Genomic DNA, 11,686 nt, shown 5'->3' on the forward strand with positions numbered 1-11,686 from the left:
TTATTCTCAACAAGCAACTGGGAAAATGGCCTTGACAACACAGTATTTTTTATGTTTTGTGCCAGACAACACAGTATTTTTTTATTTTTTGTGCCAGTGTTTATATGTTATGAGGCTGGCACCTTAGGTTTGTTATGTTATCACATCCGATATGGACAATTAATTGTGCATCATCATCTCTCTGCATCAGGATGTTTCTAAAGACACTGTGGACTGCAGTCTGTCTTTGACTGGCAATGGGTGTCATCTAGCCTATGGAATCATCTCTCAATCCCTCTGGGGAGCCCACTAGGTCCTCCATAACCTACACTGCTCTCCAGTGCCCCTCAACATGCAGACCCTTTAAATGTACAAATGAGATGTGTGAAATCTAGTCTTTCACAAATTGCAAGCATGAAATGCGTGCATCTTTACTCATCAGAGCCACTTTACCACACCATTTCACTGCTCCTCCAAATGCAAACTTCTTTCTCTGGTAAACTTCATCTAAAAGTTGGGCGCATTTGATCAACCTTTGTGCCAGTTCTTGTGCAGAGGCTTAGTAAGTCTTTTAGACACTCATGAAATTGTTCTTCTCTGCTACAGTGGTGGAGGGGGTAGGGGACAGAAAGATAGTGCTTATTATATATAGTTATAATGAAAAACTTTTCTGGAGTCTCCAGTTCATTTTAATATAATAAGTTATATTAATTAGGCACATAGAAAGGACAATCTATTGCTTTACTGGTTTGACACCATGTTATTACAGCTATTAATGCTGTTGGGAACCTATTCTCATCATATATGGGGTTGCTCTTGTATCTTAAAGAAAAAAAAAGTATGCCAAACTTCTCCAACAATCTGGAATTTTATTCCATCCATATACATGCATAGTAACAACATTTGTTGAGAAATTATTTCTATCAGAAGTAGAACATTATCTTTGTGATCACCAGGTGCAGTATTGCTACTATTATATTTAAATAGATCTTATATATGAATTAAATTCATACTTGCAGCATTGAGTTCAGGGTTTCGATTTAGACTGTGCCTTTCAAAAGATAAAACTGATTAATACTACTTCATTTACTTACAATACTGCTTCCAGTAATTTTGTTCATTCTTTACAAAGTATTGCATGTAACAGCAAAGGTTTAAAAATTGAGACAGAGCTGCATCAGCGAAAGAAAATACAAGTACTATACAAGAAAAAAATTGCCATCTTCATTTAACATACATGTTTAAGATTAAGAAAATGGACAGAAACATACGGCTACATACAAATGCAAAGCCTAGTGACTAAGAGACTGTATCTGCTAAAATATAAAGTGCAAACAGAGCCTGATTATCCAAGAATTGAAATCTTAAGGCGAACTTATAGCATGTGTACTTAGAACATCTTTGCAAGTTATATTTTAGCATATACGTTTATCTGCAACAGCATATAAGAAGAACTCAAGGTACACAAGTGCTTTTGAAGCTATTTCTAAAATGCTTTTCTGTATTGTTTGTGACTATTTTCTTTAAAAGCTACTATACAGTGCAAACCATATGTGCTACACAATAACTATACAATAACATTACAAATGACTTTAATATAAAGTTTTTTAAATAAAAATAACATAACCACAGCTATGAATACTGCTGGTAAAATAAATTAATTCTTTTTGAAAATGGCACCAATAATACACGTTACTAATGGACTGTAATGAAATTACACCTTAAGTCTTCAATTCGGCCATCATGACTTCTCTCCTGATTTGCCCAGATGTAATTCACAACAGCTTGTTTCTGTTGTTATCTTTCTGGACTGGGAAGCACAACATACTCAACACTGTACCAAAGGTGACTGATGTCTCTAGTTAGCTCGTTGTTTCATTTGACGTGTTCCGCTGCGTGTGATGAGCAATAAAACTTCTTGTGAGTTATAAAGTTCGAGAGGTTGTTGAACTGGATGTCACACAGCCGGCAATATTTCCCACTGGTCGGAGCCTGGGTGGAGCCATTCACACCTTTCGCTATACTAGACAACTGTTCCTCCGCGGAGGGCATGCCTGGTGAGACGTTCTCATTCGTGGCTAATGGGTTCTCCGAGATCCAAGAGGGAGACTTGTGGCCATCTTCATGCTGAGGATTCTGGGAAATGTTCTCTTGCTGTGGGTTGGTGGCAGGTCTCTCATCTTGCTTCAGTCCACCGTTGACTATTACCATGCCTCTATTTTTGGGCAACAAAGGCAGGGAGTCCTTCTTGGGCACAGCACACCCATTCGAGGAAGCCTGGCCTTTGGGAGATTCATTTTCTGCATTTGTGCCTTGCTCGATGTCAGCGTTATGGATGACGAGAGAACCAGAAATATAATCGCTCGGCTTTATCCCATAATACGGGGAAAGCTGGTCGGCTCCCTTTGCCTTCTTGATTGCTCCGGGGTAAAGGCATTGCGGCAGAAACAAATGTTTGCTTTCTTCTTTTGTAGCAATGAGCTGCGCGGCTTCGCTGAAGACCTTCAGGCCTTGCAGGGTGGCCAAGTGGGATGAGAATAAGTTCCCGTTGGGGGAAGGCTGCTTCAGGTTCCCGTTCTTCTCACACTTGATGATGCTCCTGTCATAGCTGACGTCGGGGCTGCTGCGTTCGCTCTCTGGATTCGGAAACACTTTGCTGTCGAGCGGACCCAGGTCATTCCGCTGATGGGCAGTGACCGGGCAGGAATTCTGCTTGTGGGCCAGGTAGTTCTCAACCTTATTGAAACTGATCTTGCACACGGTGCACTCGTGGTAGTCCAGCAGCCTCTTGGGCGACGTGGTCGTCCGCTCGGCCTGGGATAAGCACTTTTTGCTGAGATCGATGGGCACGTCCATCTCTAGGCAGGAAACACTGGCGTGGGCAGCGTCGCATTTGGAAACCGGGACGCACTTGTTGATGGTCAGAGACGTTTCCAGGTGCTTGGAGACAATTCCTGGGAAGATATCACATCTTGGGTGGTAGCACTCTCCGAGCCCTTCGGCCGGTTCTTGAGCGGAGGTACAGGGATTGCTGAGGTTGGCCACGTCCAGAAAGCGCTGCTGGACCAGGGGCGGCCTCTGTTCCTGCTCGGGTAGGCACATCTCATACATCTTCCTCCGCTTGCGCGTGCGCATGGTTCTCTGCATGGCAGGCACTTTGTTGGAAGCTGATCTCTTGAGCGGCGGGTCGTGGCGGGTGGCACAGTAGTACTGTTTGTGGACCATGTACGTCTCGTGCCGGCTGAAGGTGATGTTGCAAGCTTCACAGGTGGTCTTATTTGGGTCACTTTCCCCATCCACTAAGGGGCCGCTGGGGTTTTTTGCATCAACGGGTTTCCCATTCATCTTGTCGTCATTGCTGCTGGAGGTGGAGAGCTTCTTAGCTTGAGCAGAAAAGTCCTTGTCGTGGCTCTTCCCGTTGGGCCCAATTAAATCTAAAACGGTGGGAGAGTTGAGGCAGGATGTTTGGAGAAGCGGGTTCTCAGGGTCGGCCGCATGAGCGGCCGGGTTGAGAAGGTTTATGGAGGTCTGGCCGGTGTTGGGGCTCACGGCCTCGGGCATCTTTTCTGAGACGCCAGGGAACTCCGGGGACTTGGCCATCTGCTGCCATCGGCTGCTGCAGTAATGTTTTTTGTGCACCAGATAATTATCCAAATTGTTGAATGTTATGTTACACTCAAAACAAGTCGCCCCCTTGGGCATCAAGGGGCTGTAGATGACGGGAGGGTAGCTGCTGCTCCCGTGCCTCAGTCGCCGGTGTACCAGCTCAGACATCTTGGCTAAGATCTCTGAAGCCTGAGGGACCATCGTGATATCTTGGGGAAAAGCAAACTGAGAGAGAAAAGGACCCACAGGGAAAGAAGGCCCGATATTAGGCTGCACTGGAGATGAGGCAAGTCTTGGACTAGAGGGCTCAGACTTTATTTTCGTGTAAGAAAAGCTTTGTTTATTTGCCGTGGGCTGTAGCTCCTGTCTCTGGTTCGTGAGAAAGAGCGGAGTCTTTTTCTCACACTTGTCCAGCTCTGTGTCAGAGCTCGCATCTTTAGTCTGCATGGCCTTTTGGCTCTGGGGGAGTTCGCTTCTGGTCAACAAGTCTGGGGCTGGCTGTAAGCTGTCTTCGGTGCCGCTGGGGGAGTGGTCCATGTCGCTTTCTCTGGGAAGTTTGCCTCCAGGGACATGGAGCTCCTGGTGCTGCAATAGCTCCCTCTGAGTCTGGAAGCCGAAGTGGCAGTGCGTGCATCGGAAGGCAGCTTGAGTGAGATGGGAGAACAGGTGCTGGTGAAAGTTGATCACAGAATCAGCATTGTAGCTACAGACGGTGCATTTCAGACTCGCACCAGGGGGGAGGAATTCTTCCATTTTCACTCCTGGAGAGACACACAAAATAAGAATACTGAGAACTCATGCGTTGGTTTTGTAATGATAGGAACCATTGCAATGGCCTAATGTCTTCAATACAACAGCAAAGAATTGAAACCTTTCAGAATCTCATGGTGTTAGTGTAAGTAGTTAGCTAGTTATTAATAAAGGAAGGAAGCAAAGGGAATCAGACCTTAAGCCTAATAAACTAGGGAGCTGAATCCGATATTAAACCTAATCTACTAGGGAGCTGAATCTGACATTGAGCCTCATTCACTAGGAAGCTACTGCATTCACAGGCTCCTCAGGGGACTACTGCATCCTCCAGAGTTGTGGGCAGGAAGAACTGGTCACCGGTCATTAGCCAGGATTACCGAGGAAGGGATAAGAACAACAGTGGAGTCCGGCCGAAGTGGCTCAGTGGTTGAGCTTTGACCCATGAACCAGGAGGTCACAGTTAGATTCCGATTGGGGCACATGCCCAGGTTGCAGGCTCATCCCCGGTAGGGGGCATGCAGGAGGCAGTGGATCAATGATTCTCTCTCATCATTGATGTTTCTCTCTCTCCCTCTCCCTTTCTCTCTCTGAAATCAATATAAACCTACTTAAAAAAATAACCAGCAGGGGAAATTCCTTTGCTAGGCACATGTGCAGTAGAAACCAAGATGGCACAGGGGAGGTAAGTGCATGGGCAGCAGAAACCAGATGAGGCAGCAAAACTTTGGGACATGCACAGTAGGAGCCAAAATGGTGACAGAGCCTAGCTGGGAAAAGAATCAGACTGGATAAGGGCACAGAACCCCAGATGGTCCAGGGAAGGGATTGGTTGGGGTGGGAGGGGGCAGCACAAGTCCAAGAAAAACTCAGGAAGTAGATTGGACAGTTTCCAAGCAATCCTGATCCTTCCAAAAATGAAGACTATAAGGAGGATTATCAAGCATCTCGGAGCAGTTGCTGCTAGAACCTGCCCGCCCTCTATATCCCCCTAGGGCATAGCATTTCCCTTCACCTCATTAAATCTTGCCACTCTGTTTAAACTTCTCCCAAGCATGTGCCCTTTGAAATTTCTTTCTTGTGACACTGCAAGAACCCATTTTCACCAGAAACAATTTGTGCTATTAACTTATTTCTTATATATATTTGGCCTTTGTACAGGGGTCCTGGCTCACAGCTCCTAAAATCCTTAAAATTTCCTGTGATAAGATGATAAAGGCATCTTTGTTATGCTAATGAAGTGACCTTTGGAAAGCCCCTAGGTAACCTAAGGATTGGAGGCTTGTTGGGGAAAGGGGGGGGGGGGGGAGATAGGGGAGGAGAGGAGGCAGGGTAAGGAAATCCATGATTAAAGGATTGAAACTTTCAGTCTTCCCCCACCCGCAACCTCCTGGGAGGGGGTTGAGGGATTGGAGAATAAGTTCAACAGCCAATGGCCAATGATTTAATGTCTATGTAATGAAACCTCCATAAAAAACTAAAAGGATTGGGTTCAAAGAGCTTCAGGGTTGGTGAACATGTAGATTAGGGGAGAATGGCATACTCTGAGGAGGCATGGATGCTCCTCATCCTTTTCCCATACCTTGTCCTATGCATCTCTTCCATCTGTCTGTCCCAGAGTTATTTCCTTTCATAATAAATTGGTCATCTAGTGAATAAATGGGTTTTCTGAGTTTCATGAGCCACTCTAATAAATTATTCAAACCCAAGGAAGGGGTCTTGGCAATCTCTGATTTATAGCCACCAGTTGGTCAGATGCACAGGTAACAATCTGGACTTGCGATTAACACCTGAACTGGGGTGGTTGTCTTGAGTCCTTAACCTGTGGGATCAGATGCTATCTCTGGGTAGATAGTGTCAGAATTTAGTTGAATTGCAGGACACCCAGTTGGTTTCTAGATAATAGCTCCGTGGTGGAGTGGGGGATCCCTTTCCCCGGATGCATTGAAATTGAGATCCAGACACTTTTTCTCACTAAGGTTAACTCTAGTCCCCATTTGTTGGTTTGTGGTTAAATCAGGCTTGGCTCATTCTCTCTGTACTCTAGACTAAAGTGAGAATTGCCTTTTATATTTATAAGGTGAAAACATGGCAGAGAAACCTGGTCCTATACCTATAAAAAGGAATTTCTTATCCCTGTCTCTCTTTCTCCTTAAGTAATCCAATACTTGTTCTTCTATCCAGCTGAAAAGATCCCCCTGTTTTTGTTTCGTACGTGACTTACCATCTGAGACCACCAACCTGTTTCTACTTCCCCTGCTTTATCACCTACATGAAGACAGCTCATTTGTAGGGGAAGGGAAGAGAATGAGTAGAAAGGAAACTGAGGATTTCTATAGGTTCAAAGACAAAAGCTTGTGCTGTACTAGAACATTGGGGGTTGGAGCTAGTTTGTTTACAACTCAGCACCAACTTCAGTTTTTTATTTATTCACCCGCAGCAAAAACACTGAAGAAAGTCACCCAGAAACAGCCTACAAGTTTTGTATTATAGATGCTGAAGAACTGTGATTCCCAGAGCTTGTTTTGCCCTACTCAAGAATGTTCCTAGAGATATCTAAAATTAATATAATTCAATTAGCTTCAAATAAAAAAAAATAGGAAAATTTGAATACTATGTGATGACACTAACAACAACTGGGCATACAATTCCAAAATAAATGGGAATGGTTGCCACCTTGCTGTTAAGAGTGGGCTTAAAACAAAAAAACTTATTTGTTTTTCAGCCTAATTTTTCTTAAGGAATTTAAAAACAGGACTAAAAGTGATTTTATGTCAGAAAATCAACTAAGCTGTTATGATGTGCACTCTGGAAGTCAAGAGCATTTTATAGATCCATATTTAAAAGTTAATTTTTCTCAAGTGTGATTTTAATTGGACCTATCAAAATGACAGCTTTATTCCAATTCAGCAAATACTTCTTTTTATATACCTATTTTTTTCCTGCCATGTGGATAACAATATGGTCAGTTTGCAAAGATCACTTGACACTGAAATCAATGAATATTAATGACAATGTACAAAGGGTATTGAGAGTTTCTAAAATGATGCTATTTTACTTCAGTTAAAAAAAAAAAAGGAAAGAAAGAAAGAATGATTTGGCCTGCAATCTGAGGACAGTAGCTGTTAGAAAAGAATTCAGACCCAAGTCCTTTGAGTAGAAAATAAGAGACATACCCAGCTAGCTGATCCAACCAGTTAGATTTTAATCTTATTTGTAGATATAGTTAGACTATAGATCAGGGGTCCTCAAACTTTTTAAACAGGGGGCCAGTTCACTGTCCCTCAGACCGTTGGAGGGCCGGACTATAGTTTAAAAAAAAACAACTATGAACAAATTCCTATGCACACTGCACATATCTTATTTTGAAGTAAAAAAACAAAACGGGAACAAATACAATATTTATATTTGCATGTGGCCTGCGGGCCATAGTTTGAGGACCCCTGCATAGATGTATGCATGTATGTATGTAAAGAATGGAGTCTCCTGGAGCAAAAGAGGAAACATGGGAGGCACTTACCACTGTGTGAATTCAGGTGCATTTCTAGAGCTCGGGCATTTGAGAAAGTCTTGGTGCATTGTGGGAAGGGACACAGGCTGGAAGTCTGAGCAGCGCTGTCTTCGCTTTCTTCTGACACTGGAGCAGCTTCCCGTTGCCTCCCACTGCAATAGTACATCAAATGGGCTTGCAGGTTCCGCTCACTCCGATACCAGATGCCACAGGACTTGCAAGGGAATATATCCTCTGTAGACAAAAACACAGGGACGCATTAGCTGCTACCCATTTAGGAGCTAATCCAGGAACCCTAGGATACATGGTCACATTATATATATAGGGTTTTAAATTCCTATAAAAAATACAGAGGAACGTGGGAGAGATTGCAACAGAGGTCTAAAACTTGGCAGAAAGAGCTGACTTGTGATTTGAAAATTGTATAGTTGGTGAAACCCATGTTAGGGAAGGCGATGGTGTTGAGGAGATGAGGAGAAAACTAAGGATCAAATTCTAGTGAATGAAAAGTAAGGACAGCAAGTGCAATATAGAATTTCAAATTAGGATCATATACAAAATCATATGCTACCGCTGTCTATTATGTAGCCTCTCTCACCAAGTTAGTTGCATTTACACTATTCAGAGGGCCACATTGTTTAATAAAGGGTCCATTTAAGCAGGATGAGTTTAACTGATTAGCTTATTTCAGAATGAGAATGAAGGCGGTATGCATCTATGCTGATTTATTTGGGATTAATAGTTACCTTGCTACAGAAAGCAAACCAAGTATAATCTTAAATATGATTACAATTAACATTCACACGTTGGAGTTTCACAATCATATGAGGTACCCCTAGTGTCCCTGGGAACAAACCTTTTTGCCTCAAATTCAAGTTGGGCCTCTGTTATTTCACGTTCCTCACTATCTGAATCAAAGAAAAGGTTCATTAAAGAAAATAACTACATTTATATTAAGGAAATCCAAAAATCATAGCTTGGTTTGGGTCCTCTGGATCCACTTGTTGGATGCAGACTAATCTCACATATACTTGAAAGAAAATGTATTTATTCTACAGGATGCTGTTACAGCAAGAATATAATTATTGCTGAATCTATATATGTAAATATATGTAAATATATATTCATATCAAGACAACATTGCAGTCTCTAGGTTTCCATTCTGCATCATTCAGAGTCTCAGGGATTTTCAAGGACATTTTTGACTAAATGTAATATTTTACTTACCTACTAGCTTTAGAATCTATTCTCCTCTTCAGATGTAACTGCTACTCATGTTTTCTCACAGAACTAGATAAAAGCAGAGCTGAGCGTATAGCTCAGGTCTTCAGACTCCTAGGTCATTGATTTTCTGTTACATACAGTGTCACTTTGCGTGTTCAAGAAATACAACCTAAGTTCAATAGTCATTTTAACAAATATAAAAGGATATTTGCCAGGGCATATTTAAAAATTCTCCATATAAAGCATTCTAAACTTATATGTATTTTTTTTTGTATTAGCTGATGTCTTGATCTATCCAGGCTAAACTTCCTCTTCATTAGTATATCTAATCAAAAATTAAAAAAATATATATATATAATTTTAGAGAGAGAGGAAGGGAGAGGGATAAAGAGAAACATCAATGAGAGAACCATTAATCAGTTGCTTCCTGCATGCCCCCTAGTGGGGATAGAGCCCACAACGCATGTGCCTTGACCCAGGGTAGAACAGGGGACCTCTTCAACCACTGAGGCACAATAACTGGGCTATCTGATCAAAATGTGAATTGCATTCTTTTCCTTTAAGTTTTTAACTCTATTGCCTTTAAAGAATACCACAAGCATTCTACTATAAAAGCATCAAGAAAGCTGTTGGACTTCTCACAGCTACATATAGCCTTGAATGTTGTTTAACTGGTTTAGAATGTCAGCTTTTTGTGTGTGACATTCAGGAATCCAACCTGAAATGAATGAATTAAAGTATTTTTTTTATACTCACATGAGAAGCAAACACACACAGAGTTAGAGAGAAGATTAACTGAAACGTAGAGTCTGTCCCTGGATGCCTGTCAGTAGACATTTTTTTTCTCCCCATAAATACCATCACCACTACAAAGCAACTGCACTGGGCTATTGCACTCAGCACTTACTATTGACAATAGCTGTAGGCAGAATAGAAGCCATGGCCGCTTGCTGAGGAAGCAGCTGAATTGAGTCCAGCAGGCGGGCCGGGTACATCCCTTCTGTAAGAGTCATCTGACTGGCAGCTTGGAGCCTTGAGTCAAAATCCACCACAAAGGCAATTAGCTCTTCACCCTCAGAGATGGCCTTCGTTGTTGTGCACCAAAGCTGACCCCCTGTTAAGTAGGAAAAAAGAAGAGGAAGATAGAATTGACATAGAATGCTCCATCCTGCTGTCATTAGATTGATGTCAAAAGCACCTTCTCATGTTTTTCACAACAGTTTCAACTGAGGTGGGGGAGGGGGGTAGTGTTTGACCAAGACAACAGCTGAACTCCTCTTCCCTACCATGTGAAAAATGGTACTCCTTGCATTCAATGAACTGGTCAGTGGTCAATAGTAAGAGAAGACTAAGAAACAAGTCTAGACATAATCTCTAGAGAGTTTTGTCAACTCTGCCTTCTGGGCTTGCCTTAATCGTGACATGGTACCCCGCCTAAGAACAAGCATGGTAGGAATCAACCGCAAACATTTCCTCAGGTGAGTTTCTGAAGTTACTCTTTCTGTACCTTATGGATGTAAGAAGTTATTTCTTCCCGCCCCCCTCACACACTCTCTTCCCGAAATACTTTATTATACAACACCAGATGATCCCAAACTACAAAACAAGTAAATAAAAGCTCCTAAAATCTAGAAAGTGAAGACAAAATTCCGTTAGTTTTACACCCTTTATGTCTGTTGGCATTTTTTTTATGGCTGAGTGATTTTTACTTATATAATGTTCCTTATAATGTGGCTTCTTTATCTCCATTTACCCTGATTGAACTTCCTGAAAAGAAGATAGGCCAAAGATCCTTTTCAAAAAGGCTTATTTAAATAAAGATTTGTTTAAATGAAAAGAACTCTTTCTTCAAACACTGAGATATACTCTGGCTCTGTGCTTCAAATGATCACGTGTGGTGCATTAAAAAGAAAATTAACTATGCAAGTCCATCCTCTAATGTATTGGAATGCGATAGCAAATGCTCATTTATTTAACATGTTTAGACAGGCAAAGCACTTATATTTTGTTATCTACACTCTCAGGCCTAGATACGTATCCTATACAGTTATGGCTGGAATAACATGGCATACTTGATATGTTATAAAGCTATTTTTTTCCCTTGTGTATATATTGCAAGGCTATATATTGTACTCATTAGCAGGCAAAAATCGTACCCATTCTGATAAGTAATATTGCTCTGTTTATCTCTCGGCATTACTGTCTCTTCAACTGCACTTCATTTTTTCCCCACCCTCAAAAAGATTATAGTTTTTAAACAACTGTGGCAAAAATCTGGTGGGAAAGATAACAACAGCATATGATATGGCAGAGTTGCACAGAAGGAGGGGGACATTGTTTTACAGGAAGCTTGGACAAGTAATTAAACCAGCTGATGAAGTGTTAAAGGTAAAGGAACAAAACACCTTCTGTGACAATAGATTTCGTGAAGAAACTTCACATGAGTGTGCAAGTTTCAAAGTGAGACACAAACATCCTAAAAGACTAGAAACATCCTAAAAGACTAGATATTTCACTTTGACTCTAACTTCACTTTGACTCTAACACAGTGGCGAGCCACATGCAGCTCTTCGAGCCACATGCAGCTCTTTTGGGCCCTTGAGTGTGGCTCTTTCCACA

At 41.9% G+C, this 11,686-nt stretch overlaps 1 protein-coding gene across 2 annotated transcripts in view; it reads right to left on the reverse strand.

Moving 5' to 3' along the window:
• Positions 1-437: 437 nt before the first annotated feature.
• The window catches only part of ZFPM2 (zinc finger protein, FOG family member 2), a 330,056-nt gene continuing 318,807 nt past the window's right edge, over positions 438-11,686 (reverse strand). Inside the window, exons 5-8 of one of the 2 annotated variants that reach the window (XM_023757791.1) lie at positions 9,975-10,181; positions 7,853-8,077; positions 1,700-4,346; positions 438-579 (exon numbers count right to left, since the gene is read on the reverse strand). In XM_023757791.1, the coding sequence (XP_023613559.1) occupies positions 1,855-4,346; positions 7,853-8,077; positions 9,975-10,181 (2,924 nt within the window). In that variant the 3' untranslated portion in view covers positions 438-579; positions 1,700-1,854. Of the gene's footprint in view, positions 580-828; positions 4,347-7,852; positions 8,078-9,974; positions 10,182-11,686 lie in introns of those variants that run through there. The other variant, XM_006093337.3, reaches the window with a different exon arrangement.

The sequence above is a fragment of the Myotis lucifugus genome, unplaced genomic scaffold (genome assembly GCF_000147115.1).
Source record: "Myotis lucifugus unplaced genomic scaffold, Myoluc2.0 scaffold_114, whole genome shotgun sequence".
NCBI classification, from domain to species: Eukaryota; Metazoa; Chordata; class Mammalia; order Chiroptera; family Vespertilionidae; genus Myotis; species Myotis lucifugus.